Source organism: Manis pentadactyla, chromosome 5 (genome assembly GCF_030020395.1).
Source record: "Manis pentadactyla isolate mManPen7 chromosome 5, mManPen7.hap1, whole genome shotgun sequence".
NCBI lineage: Eukaryota > Metazoa > Chordata > Mammalia > Pholidota > Manidae > Manis > Manis pentadactyla.
Window position 1 is genome coordinate 150,587,424 of NC_080023.1, and position 19,676 is coordinate 150,607,099.

Sequence of the window (19,676 nt, forward strand, 5' to 3'; positions counted from 1 at the left end):
ATAAGCACCTCCTAGTCCTGGCAGACACCTGCACCGGGGGGGTAGAAGCTTTCCCTACAACCAGCAAAAGATCCTCCACCGTCTCCAACATTCTCCTCAACAACATCATCCCTCGATTTGGCCTCCCACCTCTCTACAGCCAGACAACGGCCCCGAGTTCACCTCTACCATAACTCAAACCCTAGCCAAGTCACCAGCCATTCCTTGGCACTTCCACATACCCTACCACCCTCAGTCCTCTGGAAAAGTAGGACAAACCGAACCCCGAAAAACGTACTCCCCAAGCTCTCTCTTGATCTCTATATAGACTGGATAAAACTTCTCCCTCTAGCATTACTGAGAGTAAGAAGTATGCCGAAAAAGCCCACCCTTCTGTCTCCATTCGAACTTATGTATGGAAGACCAATCCTCCCTCCTGGAATTCTTCCTGACCCCCTGCAACTACCCCCTCCACTCATGACCCCTCTTCTCCAGCTCATACGAAATCTCTTATGGTCGCATGCCAAATCTCACACCCCCATGCCAAACAAACACCCTACAAGACTTTACCAAATGGGGACCGAGTCCTCATCTCCCCTCCACACAACACACGTAACTCCCTCACCCCCAAGTGGCAAGGTCCTTATTGAGTCATACTAACCACTCCCACTGCCGTCAAGTCAGCGAACTTCCTGTACTGGCTCCACAGCTCCAGTATCAAACCACACACTCATCGTTCCTCACTTTCTCCATCCACAGAACAATACACAGCCAAGCGGACCGGACCTCTAACTCCCCAGTTCAAGAAGATACCCTCTACCAAACTCCCTTCAGTCTCAGAAGAATCCCCTCCAGTTCTCGAAGATGGCCAAACTTAACCTACTCTTAATCTTCCTCCTAATTACCTCTTCCCACACTTCTCCCTCAGCCAAAGACTGCACCACTCCCCCTTGCCAATACACTTTCGAAGTTTGGAGTCTACATAATGGGCAAAAAACCAAGCTTCTGAACTCCTCTCCTCTTGTTCCCTCACTAGCTGCCCCTCTATCTCCTTAACCTTCAGTGCGCTTGAAACGTGTGTAAGCCATCACTGCCCCACCTCTGCCTCCAGAGTTATGGCCAAATACCTGTGCTTCCAAGAAGACCAAACCTCCTCCTCCTGCAGAGACCCGGGAGGATGGGAAGGATGTCCCTCATGGAGCTGTAAATATCATTATTCCTACTCCACCACAAGACAAAGCGGAGCCTGGGGAATAAACCCCACCCGCCTTCTATCATCTAGCAATCAGCCTAATGTCACCTTTACCATTGATAACCCCGCATCCTGGGGAACCCGGATAGCTATAGTGGGGCTACGAAATGCCAACCCCCTGATGGCAGAGGAAAAATTCTTATCACCAAATGCCTGCAACAATCTCATACCAACTGAGCCATAGCGAATCTCAACCAAACATGAGTACATACCCTTAAATCACTGCAAAACCTCAACTATTCCCTCCACTTCTCACTTATCAACCTGCTATCCACCTCCTTAACTCTTCCCAAGAATTACTCCTCCCCTAACACTTCCTCATCTTTCCTCTGCTGCCCTCCCAAAGATTCCCTCCTTGTCCCCATACCCATACCTAGTAATACCAGTGACAAGCCCTGCCGCCCTCCGCCGCTACTCTCTGCCCCCATCCCTCCAATACCCTCATTTCTTGATATAACTGACTGTTGGCCAAACAACTCCACACTCTGTCCCCGCACTTCCACCCACCACAACTTAGCCCCTAATACAATTGCCCCCCCTGGCGTTTTCTTCCTCTGTAACTCCATCCTCTATGTCTGTCTGCCACACAACGTAAATCATCCCTGTTACTCAGTCAACCCTCATCCCTCGCATGACCATATACACCGAGGGAGAACTCAGCGACCTACTACACAGTCTTACCTCCCTTCCAGAAATCCCATCCCACCATCGGCAACGACGGGCTGCCTCCCTCGCAGTACTAGTAGGCATTAGCCTCGTCACAGCCGTCACCGCAGCCGGACTCGCCTCAGGAAGTCTAGCCCACTCACTCCTAGCCTCTCACCAATTCACCCAAGACTTAACAGACCTAACCGATTAACTCGCAACTACAGGTGAAGTCACTGCGCAATCCGTACAACCCCTCCAGCTCCAACTTTCTTATCTAGCCAAGTCACCCTTCAAAATAGGAGAGCCCTAGACCTCTTAACAGCAGAAAAAGGCAGAACCTGCCTCTTCCTATGGGAAGAATGTTGCTACTACATCAATCAGGCAAAATCGAATATAACCTCCAACGTCTTTCCAATCTTTCTAAAGAACTCCTAAATAAAAGAAAAAACCTCAACAATAACACTTGGTGGCCCTTCTCAGACCATTTTTTAAACTTTCTACTACCCCTTCTCTCCCCCTCACTCCTTATTTGTACTCTGCTCCTAATAGCCCCCTGTCTTCTTAACTGCTTCCGAACTCTCATCCAAACTCAAATTTCTAAAATCACCAATCAAACTATTAACCAACTGCTTATACAAGATTATCAGCTCTTGCAGAACCCAAGTGAGACCAGCCATGAAGCCCGAGCCACCCCAGATGCTACCACCAGATGCTAAGAGCCAACCACTACCCCAGTAACTTCTTCAGCCCCATTCACGCAGGAAGCAGCCAGATAAGAACTTCCCATTCCCCCTACTCCAGTTTCCAATTTTTAACAAAAACAAAAGGTGGGAATGAAAGAAAACCCACATCCAGGAGCAAGCCCACCTAGAAAAACAGCACCAACAGTCCTTAAGTTTCCAATGCTTCTCAGAAAACACCTGACCTGCTTCCCCCTCCGACAAGTATAAAAGCCAGAAATCCCCTACCCTTGCTGCTGCTCTCATCTTGAGGCAGCCATTTTGTCTCCGCAGATAATAAACTTCATCGCAAGTTTCGTGCCTGCCTGCTCTCCTTTCCTCTTGTCACAGGAGTTGCGGGAAAACCTTTCACTACCTTCTTGGTTTCTGCGTCTTGGAGTGGTTCTGGGAACCCAGGACTGATGGTGATTCAGGTTTGGGTTTTCTTGTTTGTTTTGATGAGGCTGAATGTGGCCCGAGAGATGACTGAGCTGGGTGCTAGGTGTGTGGCACGGGGTTTGGCGGAGGTGATGTGGCTGGCTAGAGTGTCTGAGGCACTGCTGTCACTTGGTTTGTTGGGAGTTGGTGCGTGTAGGTGTGCTTGACGGGGACAAGATACAGCAAGAGAGTCGTTGGTAGTGTCTTGGGTCTGGAGTCCCTGGCGTTTTAGGTGGTGGGGAAAGTTTTGACCTGGGACAAGCATCCTCCAGTGATGGTGGGCTGTATCCTGGAGCCTGAGTCCAGCCAGGTGTTTGAATGGATTGATCTGCTGCTCTGGGCCCTGTTATCCCAGGGTTTGTGGTGGGGGCAGAGGCCCACTGTACTTAGTTGCAAAGATCCTGGGTTTGGTTGTAATATGAATGCCCATTTTGGTTGATCCCCCAATTCTTGTCTGCTTTCCCCTTATGTGTTGGGTGTCCAACCTGTCAAAGAAAAGATCATTAATATAACCTTGAAATAAATGCAGTTTTCTTTGAGTCAAACTGAGGACAAGCCCGTGTGTCATCACTTTTATGGGCAGAAGTCAAGAAAGCTTTATTCCCCCCTGCCCACTTAAAACGTCCCCAACTGCAGGTCCCAGCGGTGCAGTGCACCATTGCTGGGGATGATTCTCCCAGGTGAAACCATCCCTACCACCTAGAGTACATTTCATTTACAAAATGTGATGCAGAGAAAAGATTGACGTGGGGTTCATATACATCACAGCGCCTAAGGAAATTAACTGGAAGTTATTTTCCTGCAAATATCCTTGTTTATATTTTAGCAGAAACTTGTATGGCTTTTATCTTAATTAACAGATGGTATTGAGTTAGGAAGTTTAAGTTTTCATATGTGGCCATTTTGATACTCCCAGAGTTAATGAAACCCTCAAACAGGCTGTAGAAATTTTGGCAGCCCCTAGTATGTGGATCAGATTTTGTGCAGTTTACGAATCTCTGCTTTGGGGATTGAGGGGGTTTGGTAGGGTGCGGACCTCTGGCGAAACCACTTCTGGAATATGAAGGGATATGTATCAGAACTTTAATTAAAAAATTTTTTCTGGTAAAGACAAATTTTAAGCCTATTTGGTAGAATAGTACAGTGAATTCCCATGGTCCTTTTACCAGATTCAACATTTATTAGTTCATGGCCAATCTTGTTTCCTATACGTCTCATCCACCTGTATGTGGATACATTATGGAAAACCAGAAAACCTGGACTCGATCGCTGACGGAAGAACCAAGTGGTACTTGGAGGTCTTGGAGGCTGGAGGTTTATATTACACTGGTGGGCTCAGGAGAGTGATCTCCAAAGGTCTGAGCCCTGAGTACAGCAGGGCCATGGCTTTTATACATTTACTATAAAGCTAAGGGGGGAGTTAGCACCCAGAAACTGTTGCAGTAGGAGCTATTAGGTGTTTATACACTATAGGTGTATTCAGGATGCTAGTATTTTAATCTATTTCTGTAAAGGTTACTGGGATACCCTATTATAAACTAATGGGCTTCCATGGCTATGATTAACAAGCTGTTCCATACCACTGAGTCCTCCTGGGGGAAATACATTGTTACATTATTTTAATCTCAAGCACCCAAGCACCTTGTGATTCCTTTATATTCTTGAAGCCTTAACAGAAACTTTGTCTCTTTGGCTTCCTACCAAACCTGTAGCAGGGGAGGGATTTGAGAACTTTGTGAATATTTCCTTGTCAGATACACAGGGGTGGGCATTGCTACTGGCCCAGCTGGCATGGCATGCACAGCTGGAGCTCAAATTGCCCTAGCTGGCACGGCACTGCACAGCTGGAGCTCAAGTCTAGGTACTTTCTAGGTTTGTCAACTTGAGCAAGATTTATAACTCAGTTTATCACAAGTTCTAACTGTGGACCTTTGGGAGATAAAACTAGTACAGTGCCTGGAATTGTCTCTGGTACATGCTATTAAAAAGAGAAGCACAGGCCCAACATGGAGTCATTTATTCCAGGCCAGGTACCAAAGCAGGGTTTACTACCTGACCTAGCTGCAGTTTCAGCCTTCCCTAGAAATGTAGTCAGGAATTTTCTGGTCAGCATCAATAAGGTAACCTGTCACTCAGAGTCCTAAGATGAGATAAGAATGTTTGCCCTTCCCCTTAATTCCCTTTGGCACCAGGATGTAAATGACCTGGACATTTTTTTAAAAAGCTTCTCTTAAGAAAATGAAATGTACCCCTTTGAAGTTTGTCTTTCTTGCTTGCTTCTTCTAGGATATAAAACCTTCATATGCCTGTAGCCCCTGGGAATACTCCTATTAGTAGAAGTTGTGACTCCCAGGCTGGTACTCACTTTGGCTCAAAGAAATCTGTCTTTATTTCAAGGTGACTTTAATGGTCTTTTTGTGGACAAAGCTTAGAATTTAGGAAGTGTTAACTATTTCTGGTGGTATTACAACTTGAGGCCTATAGGCACAAAAAGGATTAATTTCCTTTTCAGTAGCAAAATATCAGGGCAGGATGCATTCTGATGGCCAAACCTGGCTGTCCTTCAGAAACTTCCTGTTTTCTTTGACAGATCTGAGGCTTTCTCATCTCTTCTTGTTTTTTTAAAGGAAGAGGAGCACCCTTTCTTTTAAGCTTGGGATTTCTAGCATGGAAAATGGGGATGGCGAAACAGTCCAGAAGCTCACACTGTCCATTTCATCCTCAGGTCTACCCTCTCATATCTTGCCTGCCTAGAAAGCACTGTGTAGACACAGAGAGGACGTCTAGGTTCCTGCAAGGTGGGTACCATTCACCTTTCCTGTTCCTGCAATGTCTCTGATGCTCCAAACCGTGGGCAGTGCTTTTGTGCTCGGCACTGTCTCCCACTAGAGGCTCAGAGGCACTGCTTGGTTTCCTAGGATACCAGGGCTGATTGAAGGGCCAGGCCTTTACAGAGAACATTACCCCAGACCAGCGCCCTCATGGGGGTTACTGCCATCCTTATCCAGCTACGTTTCTCTTTAGGTTTATCCCTTATTTTATATTATTGATGCTTTTGGAAATGTTTTTGTAACGTAATTTTCCAGTTGTTCCCAACTAGTATTTAAAAATCCAATGCTGTTTGTATATTAACCCCTCAGAGCCTGCCCTCTAGGGAGATTTAAATTCACTTAGTCATTGTAGTTTTTGCTTTGATTTTTTTGGATTTTAGGCCACAGTCATGTTGATGCAAGTAAAGACAGGTTTATTTCCTCCACATAATCAGTTTTGCTAATATTCTACAAATCCTTCCAGTATTTCTTTATGAAAAGAGAAAGTTTAAACATACATATAAGTATTTTGGCCTCCCTTCTACCCTTTTCTAAAGGTGTCTTTGGTAAAACTGAAGTATTTTATTGATATACAGTCAGATTTACTCACCTCTTCCTCATGGCTTCTGAATTTTGTTTTTTTCTTTTAAAAATAGGCCTGTCTTTCCCCATGGTCCTGTGTATAATGTCTGATATGTTTCTAAATGTTTATATTTTGTTTTAATGTTTAGCTCTTATTCTGGATTTATTTTGATGTAAGGTGTGAGCTAGGAATCTAACTTCCAATTAGGCAGCACTTTGTCTCAGCCCTTTATGAAGAGACATCCTTTCTGAGTGCGTTGAGATGCTATATTTGCTATATGCTAAAATCCCAAATATACCTGGACTCTGTTCTGTTCCATGTCTACTGCTGCACAAACACCAGTTCTATTTTCTGTGCCACTATTTCCTTTTATAGTAGAAGATAATGCAGAAAATAAAGGCACTCAAAAGAGATGTACAGTGTGGAATTAGAATATGGTGAACACCTGGGTCAAGAGATAGATCTTTGCTGCTCTCTCTGAGATGTCCCTCCATTTGTATCTTCCCAGTCACAGCTTTTTCCCTCCCTTCCAAAAGTAGCCTTTTCCTTGAGTTTTAAAGTCAGTGACCTAACTATGTCTCTCTAAACACTATCGTTCAGATTTTAAAAACATTTTTTTTCAAACCTAGGATTGATTTTTTTCAAAAGTTTCTTTTGATCTACAGTTTCATCTCCCATTCTGTTCCTTTCCTTACTGTTTATCTGTTGAGGAACCCAGGCCATTTGACATGTAGAGTTTCTATAGGGTGGCTTTTGCTGACTATACACTTATTGTGCAGAAAATGATACTCCTTTATATTTCCCCCAAAGTGACCATTTGGGGTAGAGTTTACTCGTACTTAGGTTCATTCCCTTTAAAAACAGTGTAAGTGATGTATTCTTTTATCAGAATGAAAATAATGTGTGTTTTTTGCTTTTTTTGATGTTAGCCATTCTTGATTCTTAGTGCCTAAGTTATGAATTGATTGGGGAATATATGGTAATTCTGACATTTTCCTATGTTGGCTGAATAATAATATAAGGAGAAACTTCCACTCATCTGTTTGGCACTATTGGTGGCACAGTTCTTACAGGAAAGGCATAATTCATATAGGGAAGGAGATTAAATACCTAAGTTTCTTACTTATCCAGGCTTCAAGAAAATGATTGGTTACCTGTTAATAGATGTTGACCTTTAAAAAAAGTATACTATGAAATCCTAGTTTAAACACATCATACGGATGTCTGTCTGTTGAAAGTCCTCTTATTAAAACCAGCATTTTCCTATCTTTGGCAACCTTATATTGTTAGTGAGACCTGGAGCTCAACCTACAGTAAGAAGGACTCAGTTTAGACATCCCAAATTCCTCTGTGTCCAGGGACATGGGGGATGGTACACAGCTGGAGCCTGGGGCCAGGGGAGGAGTCAGGAGCTGAGTTCTCCATGCCCAGACTGGTCTGGGAGGAGACACTCTGAGGCTGTCTCTCCACTGACACTGTGCTATGTCTTCACTCTGACTCAGGCACCAGGTAGCAGAGACTGATAAAAAGACTTGGAGTTGAACCTGAGGTGTGCAGGAGGGAGGGAACTGTAGATTTTGACAGAGAAGGGAGAGTGGCAGGAGACTTGAGGGCTTACAGGCAGGAAAGGAATGAGGTAAAATATGCAAGAAGCCCTGCAGAGTGAGAGGGCATGTTGAATGAGGAGGGTGTGAGAGGACAGGATCCCTGCTGAGGAGGGCAGGGCTGGGCCCCCAGGAAAGCTCCCAGCACCATCCCATTCCTTCTCCATTCTGCAGGTCCTGGCTTCTTGGAAACAGATGGACTTTATAACAAGTAAGGGCCAGAGAAGTCACCCCGGGCAGCAGAGATCAGTCTTGAGATGAGATGACTTGTCCGGCCCTCTGGCAGAATTGCAAGAACCCTGGGCTGACTCTGGGGCCATAATGTGGCCTGATCCTCATGCCTGGGGACAGCAGGACTGGGAGGAGACTTTGCCGTTGGAGCACAGGCAAGATACAGAGACCGTGAAGACAGTGACTCAAAATCAGGAGGCAAAAGGTGAGAGCTGTTGTGGGTCTGGAAGGGAAAAGAGGGGAACCAAGGCTCCAGGTTGAGCTGAGAATGCTTTAGTGACCAGACCTGAGTCAAGGAACTGCTTCCTCCATCACAAGGCTTCGGGGAGCTACTCCGGGGGCATTATGGGAGGCCTGGTCCCTTACTGCTCCTTTTTCTTCCCCTAGATTTTCCTCCTAATGGTCCTGAGTGTCTCCATGAGAAAGAGGAAAAACCCCCAAAATGGGTGAGTTGTGATACAGTTTTTTCCTGCAATGCTGACTTGTTTCCCAGAGAATAAGCCTTATATTCTCTTTATTGGGAAGGGAAGAGAGAGTGGACATTTAGGCAGTTCATGCCTGCTTCAGGACCTGTGTTGGTCACTTTGTAATGGATTCTGCATTTGTGTGTGTTATTTTTGTTGACAGGTATACCCAAGATTCATAGGAAGGGGACTTTTCAACATTAAGGAATACTTTTGAAAAATAGGTTATTGGAATTTTCATGTGAACTATTACATTTCATTGTGCATCCATACTATCTAATGATATGGTACACTAGACATCTTTTTCCTTCTTTATTATTGAAGTTTTGAACATACATCAAAGTGGGGAGCAGAGTGATAATAGGCCCTGAGGTGCCATCACCCAGCTGCAATTGTCACCCACAGTGGCCAGTCTTATTTTCTTTCTACCCCTCACACTTCCCTCATTGGGTGATTTTAGACAAATCTCAAACATCATCATGTTTGCTCCATAATTCTAAAGAGTTTGTAAGAGGGTAGTGGTGGTGATAATACTATTTATTTCAGAGGGTGAAGGTTTCGTCACATAAATGTATGATTTCTGCAAGGCCACACATTGTGGAACCAGGATTTAAACTCAGTTTCCTCTGACTCAGATTTCCCACATCTTCCATTGTATTGTATAGTCTCCTTACTGCCACAAAAACCCACATCTAAAAATATGGGAGCAAATTTTCCTACCCTCAGAGATGGTTCTATACTATATAAGGAATGACTCAAATAGAAGGCTCTTGGAGCATAGAGCCCTTTATCCCTGTCCCAAACACCCCAAATCATTTCTAGTGGACATTTGACATATTTTGTGAGTATGTGAGATTCTGTAAGCTAAACCAATAGGTTTATAAATATACCATCATTATCCTGGAGCTTACAAGATCTTTGGAAAAATAATGTTTAAAAACAAGGTGATAACAATAATTTTTATTATAATGGTTAAAATGGTTACATTGTGGTGCAGTACAAGTCATTGTAAGGTGCTAACCTAAAGCTTTCAAACCCATGTCCAGCTCCTCACAGTGGACTGACAGTCAGATTAAAAGGATGCAGGAGAAGCCCTTTTGGAATGGTGGTGGTGAGGAGTTCCACAGACCCTCTCCCCAATGAAACAAACAAAGTGTTTAAAAAAATTAAAAAAATGTAGTCTGCAAGTTGGTGTAAGGACATACAGCACCTGGAGAAACATTTATTGCAGGAAATCTACTAAGCCTCAGTAAGAACAGCCGTAGTGTTTGTCCCCCAGCCCGGCCCTTGTGCTCTTCTTGAGCTCAGTGTAATGGAAGCCTACTCCAGTGGGTGTGGCCAAGTACAGGGCCACACTTCTGAGGCGGAGCGGCCACCAGCCGTTCTCATTCCCCTTAGCTCAGTGTTGCAGGCAAGTGTGGCCAAGAGATCTGGGTTTTTTTCTTCTGCCAGCCCCTATTTGTAAGATAGAAGCTCTCTCCCAGGCATAGGAGGTATCAAATCATGAGGGACCTGACTTCCCTCTCCCCAGCTTGCTCAAAGAGCAAAGATTTTACTCATGAGAGGCAAGCTGAGCAGAATGGGAGGTGCTGTCCCCATCCAGTGCCTCGCTCATGGAGCAGGAGTGGCCCTCTGAGAGAAGTGCCTGCCCAGTGGGGCAGAGGTCCTGTCTGAGAGAGGAGGGTGAGCAAGCAGGGACCAGCACAGCGCTTCCTGAGGGACTGGCTTCATTTGGAACATGGCATAGGGAAGTGGAAGCCTAAGGGTGCTGTTGAAAACAATGGAGGTTTTGGCATTGAGCAATTAAAAGGAAGCTGGTCCGTGATAGGAACAGAAAATGGCAGATCAGCTAGATATTTAACAAGAGAACCTGGGAAATAGGTAGCTCAGGAGAGCCCTCCTGGGGTTGGAGCAAGTTCCATACTGGCTTCAAAGCTCCCCTGCGAAAGGGCTGCCTTGAATTGAATCAGACTATGGGGCCATTTATAGCCCATGATACTGTTGAGTAGGAATGCACGGAGGCTAACAGCTGGGTATGATGTCGGTGGAGTCTGACCTGCCAGAAGCTTAGCAGGGGGTCAGGGAGAGACACAAAGAGAGCCCCGTGGGAAGGAGTGTCATTCCTGGATGGGGAAGATCAGAGTGACTGTGTGTGTCCCAGGCTGCATGCACCCTGAAGTCCTCTCTTCAGGGTAATAGCCTCTATTGAGCTAGTCCAGACAAGTCACAAAACAACAAGGATCTCAGCAACAGTCTGGAGAGGGGCAGATTAGTTCAAGAGTTGGTATAATATTTTACCTAAAATGTGAAGTAGTCAATAAAAGTTAAATATATCTGTAGGGAAACGGAGAGAGAGAGAAAGAAAAAAAATACATGAATGCGAGAATGAGAGAAAATTGAAATAAGTCTTTTGGTTTGTAAAATGTAAACAGCTTTTCAGTTCTCTGTTAAATTTAATCTCATTGGATTGTATTGATCCTCGCTTTATTCGCGGGGCTTTCTGTTGGAAGGTACACTGTGGACACAGTTATTCTCCCAGGGCATCAGTTGGGCTTGTGGGGAGAAGGCAAAGTGAGCTACATGCCCTGCTTTCATTCCAGGAAAGCTTAGTAAAGTATGCTTCTGTAACATATAACAAATTTTCTTGATTTTGGAAAAAAGATTTTTCCCTAATGTATAAAGAATATTGATGTCCTAAGTATTTCTAAGAGGAAGACACTTTGATGGAATGGAATAAGCAGGGAAGTCTTCCTAAGAGTAGTGAAATTTGTGCTGATCCTGGAGGATACTTGGATTTTAACAGAGTAGGAAGAAATAGAAATGACGTGTTCAGATTGAAGCCATCTTTATGAAAACTAAGATGAAGAGTAAACAAGACCATGAAGACTCGGACCTGACCAGAATAGGGAGACCTAGTGACAGGATAGGAAGGGGTAGATTGTGTTCACTGGGAGAAGCTGAGTACAGGCAGGCCTTAGATGTCAACCTGAAGCAGGTGGGGGCCTCTGCAGTGTTGGGCAAAGGGGATGGATGAATGGAAAGCCAGGGATAAGGTGTAGATGAAAGAAGAACCAACATAACTTCAAGGTGTCTGTGGCATGAGACATGACAAAATAGGAGCTGTTGACAATAGGATGTTGAGTTTTGCCTATTAGAAAACAAAGCTCATATGGTCTAGATGGTCTTTGCAATATTGAATTATTTCAAGATCAGTTACATTGAATTTACCCTAAAGATTTAGGTTCTAGTTTTCTTTTCTCATTATAGGAAATTAAAGTACTTTGCAGATTTTGATTAAACCAACATGGCTGTTTTATTAAGACTCAGCCTGAGGACTATAGCCCAGATGGAAAGTCAATCAGTTTTTGTTTGAAAACAGCTTACATATACACTTTATGGGGAGGAGGGTGATGGGATGTGCGTGGTGGGTGTGCGTGTGATGGGATGTGTGTGTGTGTGTTGGATACATAAAGGAAAGAGTTTACACTTATCAGTGTATCAAAGCAGTGTGTCAAAGTACCTCTGGTTGGTGTTTTAAAAGGACATACTCCACACGTGCTGATGTGATCTGTATGTGAGAGGAGGTGTGGATTAGGATTGTTGATTGTTCTCCTAAGGATTGCCACCAAGGGCATGAGAATCAGACTCCATTCTGTTTCCTTTGAGCATTCCAGGCGGTTTTGCTCCTCTCCCTTGGGTGAGGGGCCGGGCGGTCTTGCTGCTGCAGGTGAGACAGGCTGCTTGGCATCGTCCCAGCACAGCATGTGGTGATGTGGCTGCCTTAGGGCCTGTACAGCCTGCCCAGCTCTCCTTCCTGTGTGCTGCTGTGGGGAACCATAGCATTTTAATTTTATTTGACACAGGCCAGTAGTTCCCGTATTAACAGCTGGGATGTGCTTGAGATCAAGGACACCCATGCAAATGTGTCATTACACAACCACCACTGCTTAGGTTATAAGAAGTAACTTATAGGATTCAGAGAATTGACATTGTGGAGTCTTTGTAGTATTTTTAGCTTCAAGAAGGATACTCAATGCAAAACCTTTTGATTCCTGTATGTTGAATTCCATCTATAATGTCTAGTTTAAGGATGAATTTGCTGTGTGTAGCTCTCAAATGCTGCTGTCACAATTGAGTTCTAATTCATGAACATTCAGTGTGGAAACTGTTCTAGACAAACATATCCCCAATATTTTCAAGTTAAATACCTATTGAATTTCTTTTTAGAAAAGCCAGATATTGGGCACTTAGTTAACAGAGGATTAAATTGTGTGGATCCCATCATTTTCCCCTTATGCACTTTGACCTGCTACCACTATGTGGTAGATTGGGCTCCTAAAGCCATAAAAGGGCCCTCAATTGCACTGTTGCTGATGGGCAAGCATTGTAAATCATAAGCAGTTTTCTAGGAAAGAAACACTTTTTAAGTATTAGGAAGGCAGGAACTCCTGCCTAAACAAGTTAAAGTGTTTCAGTTAAAAATTTTTTTGAGGCCTAATATACATGTAACAAAGCGGACAACGGACAATGTGCTCAGTTTTGAGAAGTGAAAACCAGCACCACCTCACCAGCACCTGAGTCAAGATGCAGAGCACTTGCCAGATTCACACGTGACAGGTTTGAACCCTGTAGTCACTACTTCCTGGAGGACAAGTCTTGTAGCTTCCATACCACGGACTAATTTTTATACTGATTTTGTGTTTGTATTTTTTAAATGAATGTAATCACATGGTTTGTTTTCTTTGGCAGTGTGTTATGTATCAGTTATGCTTCTCTCAGATTGAACACAAAGGCACAGGAATGCCCAGAAGAACTTGACAGGGAGAAGCCTGCTACCTGACAGGGATCAGATCAGCGGCATGCATTCCAGACTCTCCAGGGCCCGCAGATGTGCTTCTCACACCGGGAAAGTGGGTGGTGACAGGCTGGCCATTAACTTGCTGCTTGTTTCCAGGTCCCAGTTACATTCAGGGATGTGGCCCTGTTCTTCACGGAGGCAGAATGGAAGCGACTGAGGTCTGAGCAGAGGAAACTATACAAAGAGGTGATGCTGGAGAATTACAGGAATCTGCTCTCGTTGGGTGAGGCTGTGTTCTTTCCTCATGAACTCCGTAGAGATTTATCAAGCATGCAGTGCTAGCCAGAAACTATTCTGGACCCTTTGAACACATTAGTCGGTGAAATATGAATCCCTGGCTGTGGGGGCTCTTGCTTCCTAGTGTGTGGGGACAGACAACAAACGGAAGTGTTGTACCCCTGTATGTTAGAAGGTGATCAGCACTGCATAATACAATAAATATAAGAAACAGGGCAGGATAAAGGAGTATTGAGGTGAGGTGGTGGCTGGCTGGCTTTGAAATTGGGTATTTGACATTAAGAATGAAATCACATTTGACCAATGACATACGGGGTGAGGGAGTTAGAAGTCTGGGTATCTAGAGTAAGAGTATTTGAGAGTGAGGCTTTCCTTGGTGCTCAGACCTTAAGGAAGAGGTGTGTTCTGGGCAGTAGAAACTACAGGGAGGCCCCGGAGCCTGGAGGCACAGTTTTCAAGGGGAGAGAGATGCCTTCTCAGACAGAAGTTAAAATTCAGTGTCCAAGTTAGTACAGCTTTTGGGTTTCATAAACCACGTTTTTTTCTTTTCCATTTCTTTAAAAACTTACATTGGTCCTTTAAATCAAGGTTGAGAAATACTTTCATTAAAGCATAGCTCTGGATGAGGTTGGCTAACTTTTTCTGTAAAGGGCCAGATAGTAGTTCCCTTAGGTTCTGTGGTTTCCCTAACTACTCTTCGCTTGCTGTTGTAGTGTTAAATAGCCACCGAAGGTCTGCACATGAATGGGCGGACTATGTTCCAGTCAGGCTGTATTTTGTGGACACTCAATTTTATATAACTTTTATGTGGCATGAAATGCTATTATTATTTTGACTTTTTCCCAGTGACTGAAAAATTTAAAAACCATTCTCAGTTTGTAGACTATACAAAAACGGAGCTGGATTTTAGCTCGTGGGCTGTAGTTTTTTCCCCCTTGTTCTAGATCAGTGCTGTCCAGTAGAAATGTAATGTGAGGCATGTGGGTAATTTAAAATTTCCTAGTAACTGCTTTGACAAAGTAGTTAAATAAATTAAAAAAGAAATAAATGAGTGAGAGGAATTTTAATAATATATTTTATTTAACCTATCAAGATGGTATCATTTAACATGTAGTCAATATAAATATTAGATAAAATTAGATATTTTACTTTTTTTTCCTCTACAGAGTCTAAAAAATCTGGTGTATATTTTATCCCCATAACACATTTTAGTTCAGACTCGTCTCATTTCAGATGCTCAGTATACACCTGTAACTAGTGCTACCACATAGGATGGGGCAGTTCTGGATGGTCCTTTATTTCTAGATAATGCATGTAGGGAGGAATTACCTTTTTTGGAGACACAAGCTAGTTTTTGGTAGGAGTTTATTCAGGGGCATGGTTGTTTCCCTGATATGAATTGTCAGATTTTCTTTGTTCCATTTTCATCTTCTTTGATGTGTATTGATCTGATTCCATCTAGTTTGAGCTCCATGTAATTACGTGTGGATTCATCCATTTCAGTATGGTTCTGTGTGTTTTGATTTGGCCTTAGCTAGTCAGTCTAACTAGATTTTGTTGTTATTTTTATTTTCTTTTGGTCATATTATTCTCTTTCACTATGTTAATATATGTAATGGGTACAGAGGAAAATGCTACAATGATGTGGGTCCACTTAGTGTTGATATTGAAAGCCTGGATCCCAGTTATATTTCTTAAAATTGTTTCTTTTGTCTTGCCCTAAGCCACAACACTTGGCAGTTCTTCAGCCTGTTATGGGCTCTTTGGGGGCTTTTCTCTTACTTCTTCTTCTTTGCTTTGGACATGGGGATTGTAGGGATTGTGGGGTTAGTGCCACATACTCTTTTTTGCTGTGTCTCTCTATTCACACCCTTAAGCAGTTTGTGAACTTCAATGATTTTGCCCTCACATACTATGATGAACATGTTTTCTCTGTCACTGTCTCACCTGTGCTTTATCCTCATATTTCTGTTGGTTACAAGACAGCACAAGTGTATTCTCAAACTATCAACAATAGAGATCATACTGCTTTTCCTCCTAAACCAGTCTATTTTTCTGTATTTCTTCACACATTCATGTTATGATGTTTCTTCTTCAAGAGTACTGTAAGGAATAAATGGGCCAGTTTACCCTGAAATCACCTTTAAAGCTTTCAGAGAGGAGATAATTCAGTTAGTCTGGGATAGGCAGTGCTGAGATAACAAAAAGACTCAACCTCTGGTGGCTCATAATAGCAGATATTCATTTCTCACTTATATTGTCTCAAGTTCAGGTGTGGTTCAGCTCTGTTGGTTCTGGAATCCAGGCAAAGGGTACGTGCTCTGTCTGGGTCAGGGGTTCTTAAGGAAGAGGGGAAAATGGCAATGACAGCTGTCACTGTGGCTCTTAAAACTTGATGGAATGTGGCCCTCACTTTTCATTAACATTTGTTGCCTAAAAAAATCCTATTGCCAAGTCTGATATCATTGTGTTGGGATGGGTTTAGGCACAAGGTGCCAGAATCCTGAAATCATGGACCATGTTTTTCTTGTCCACTGCCGAACCCCAGTAGTCTAACTGAAAACTCTCTGTCTTCAGCAGAAACAAAGCCAGATATCTACCCCTATTCCTCATGCCTTCTGGCCTTCTGTCTGCAGTCCCTCAGCCAACGTACATTCCCGATCTTCTCAGGCTTTCCTATAGAGAATCACTTCCATGCAGGGGATTCTGACCTGGGGCATCAGGAACAGCAGTATTCTGCTCAAAGCTGCTGGAGTGGAAACACAGAAGGCCAAGTGAGGGAAGGTGGCTTGAAACCCTTGTGTGCAAGGACAGAGGAGAGAGAAACCTCAAATGTGTTCCCCAGCCCACCCCGAGGACAGTCAGCAAGTCCTAGAGAAGCCAACACGGTGGTAGGCATAGAGCCCACCTCAGCCCAAAGGGAAAACCCTGTGCAAACAGACAAAGGAGAGAAGGAAACCTCAAAATCTGGAGCTGTCAACTGTAGAGATGGTGAACTAGACTGTAGCCTGCAATCAACATTCATTACAAACCAGCCAACCCTCTCAGGGGAGAAACCCCATGTGTGTAGTGAGTGCGGGTGGGGCTTTAGCCAGAAGTGCTACCTTATCAGACACCAGAAGACACATGTAGAAGTGAAGCCTTACATTTGCCCGAAATGTGAACGGGGCTTTAGCCAGAAGTCACATCTCATCAAACATCAGTGGACACACTCAGATGAAAAGCCTTACATTTGCAGGGTTTGTGGGCGAGGGTTTTGTTACAAATCATACCTTATCACACACCAGTGGACCCACTCAGATGAGAAGCCTTACTTTTGCAGCAATTGTGGGCGAGGCTTTTGCAAGAAGTTGACTCTCATCAAACATGAGAGAACACACTCTGGGGAAAAGCCTTATGTGTGCAGCAAGTGTGGGTGGGGCTTTAGCCGGAAATCATTGCTCCTTGGACACCAAAGGACACACTCGGAGGAAAATCCTTACATGTGCAAAGAGTGTGGTCAGGGCTTTGGCTGGAAATCATGCCTCCTTCAACACCAGAGGAGGCACTCAGGGGAGAAGCATGTTTGCAGGCAGTGTGGGCGAGGCTTCAGCTTCAAGTCAAATCTTAAGAGACACCAGAAGACACACTCAGATGAGAAGCCTTACAAGTGCAGGGAATGTGGGTGGGGATTTAGGCGCAAGTCAAATCTTACCAGACACCAGAGGAGGCACTCAGGCGAGAAGCCTCATTTGTGCAGGGAGTGTGGGAGAGGCTTTAGTTGCAAGTCAGATATTATGGGACACCAGAGGATGCACTCAGGGGGAGAGCATGTTTGTAGGGAGTGTGGGCAGTGCCTTAGCTGCCTGTCAAATCTTATCTGACATGAGAGGAGGCACTCAGGGGAGAAGCCTTACCTGTGTGGGGAATGCAGGTAAGTCTTTAGCTGCAAGTCAGATATGGAACACCAGAGGATGCACTCACGGGAGAAGCATATTTGTGGGGGGTGTGGACGAGGTTTTAGCTGCATGTCAAATCTTAACAAACATCAGAGGACACACTGAGAGATAAGCTTTATGTGTCCAGGGATCATGGGAAAAACTTTAGCAATCAGTCAAACCTCATCTTGACCAGAGAGACACACAGTAAGTACTTGCTATGATGTGTGGAGTGTGAGTAAAGCTTCAGAGATGTGTTGACCCTCATCATACACCAAGGATGCATGTAGATGGAGCCATATATGTGCAGAGTGGGTAAGTGAAGCCATAACTCAACCTTTACTGCACAAAGAAATCACACTTAGGTGGGCAGTTTTGGTTGTGTAAAGACTGCATGAGACTTTAGCAGCAAGTCAACGTTGAGTGAACATCCAGTGCAGACTCAGGAGACTCGTTGCATTTGGGGAGTGTTGGTGGGCCTTAGCAAGACCACACAGGAGGCACAAAAGGGCACACCCTGGGAGGAGTGGTGTGTTTGTAGGGAGTGTGGACAAGGCTTTTGTAATCAGTTGGACTTCTTTACACACCAGAGAGTAACCTTTTCCTAGGGATATTCTGGAACAAGACCACCTTGTCAGGGCCCATACCCTACTGCTCTGGATAACTGCTGCTCATGGTTGCAGAGATTAACTCACTAGGATTTGCTGTCAGCCACAGGAATGGCACTTTCATCATCTTCCCATGGAATGACTTCTGCCCAGTGACTCTTTGATGAGACAAACCCCCAACCCATGATTCAGCTGTGACAACTCCAGTGGGTCATCCTGGATGCAGAGGTCTCGGACTGAATGAGCTCTTGGGTGCAAACAGTGCAGGTCAGCATCTTTGCACACTCCTGCCCCATTCCCCGTGAACCACTCGATTCTCCATCTCATTGTTAGGGTATCTGCTTGGAGACATTTTAGGTAATAAGGAGAGTGGACAAGACTTGGCTGGAAGTCACCTCTCAGCCATCCTCAGAGTGTACAGAATCAAAGCTGTACGAGCGGGGCCAGTGAGCAAGGACTCGTGAAAGCACACTTCGTTATGCATAAGAGAATTGCTTGTCGGGGAGAAGCTCTGCTTGGACAGGGAGGGAGATGGCGATGCTTTGACAGTAAGTTACACCTAATCCTGCAGCAGAGGACACACTCAGGGAGAAGACCTAGTGGGTGGAGTGTTATCCTGATATCCCTCCCCAACAGGCAAGAGGACAGAGCTGCCCCCACAAACCACTACCTTGCCAACCTTTGAGGGCATTTCAGAAGGCTTTGACCTTCCACACCCTGTATGAGAGAGAAGATGGCACTAACACCTGAATAGACATGTTTTCCCCACTTTTTAAGATGGAATAAAGAGGAAGGGTATGTTGAAGTAATCAGTGATAACTTGTTTTATTTTTCAGACACCAATTCTTTCCCATGTTTTCTTATCTTTTGTTGTAGTAAAATCTTCAATAAGCTTAGGCTGTGCACTTTATTCTGTCCTCTGTCTGGAAAGGAATTCAAATCCACAAGTCAGATTTCCTGCAGGAATTCAATCCTTGATAAAAAATAAGTCCCAAGTCATTCTAATTGATCTATTGGGACATTGGAGCCTTTGCATGGGGAGGATGATGTAGGTTTTGGATACATGCCAGTGCAGGGAGAGAACTTTCCAGGTCTTTGGGGGCTGGGTTGCCTCCTCTCTTAACTGGTCACTCTCTTGTTCTTCTGTGAAAAAAGCTTCCATCTTGGGTTTCCTTCTTTTTCCCTAGTCTTAATTTAGGTTGCTGCTGAATCCTTCTGTACCCTCCTCAAAGCACTGCTGTCTTTTGATGGTCTTTTCACACCCTCCATGTCTAGGTGTCTCTAATCACACCCTGCAGCCTTCCAGAGTCCAGGATCAAGTTCTTCAA

General features: G+C 44.3%; 1 protein-coding gene across 1 annotated transcript; it reads left to right on the plus strand.

The window, feature by feature from the left end:
• Positions 1-1,002: 1,002 nt before the first annotated feature.
• ZNF343 (zinc finger protein 343) lies at positions 1,003-19,153 on the plus strand. Its single transcript, XM_057502816.1, has 6 exons — positions 1,003-3,032; positions 5,664-5,834; positions 8,208-8,469; positions 8,652-8,710; positions 13,683-13,809; positions 16,401-19,153. Exons 3-6 carry the CDS (start codon positions 8,355-8,357, stop codon positions 17,684-17,686), a joined length of 1,587 nt encoding a protein of 528 aa, XP_057358799.1. The 5' UTR covers positions 1,003-3,032; positions 5,664-5,834; positions 8,208-8,354; the 3' UTR covers positions 17,687-19,153.
• Positions 19,154-19,676: the final 523 nt, after the last annotated feature.

Bases quoted from the DNA above. Each gene is read 5' to 3' on its own strand.
- ZNF343 (XM_057502816.1), top strand. From the start codon at position 8,355: ATGTGGCCTGATCCTCATGCCTGGGGACAGCAGGACTGGGAGGAGACT. The intron at 8,711-13,682 runs GTGAGTTGTGAT...GCTTGTTTCCAG, and splicing joins AGGAAAAACCCCCAAAATGG to GTCCCAGTTACATTCAGGGA. The intron at 13,810-16,400 runs GTGAGGCTGTGT...CTCTGTCTTCAG, and splicing joins CAGGAATCTGCTCTCGTTGG to CAGAAACAAAGCCAGATATC.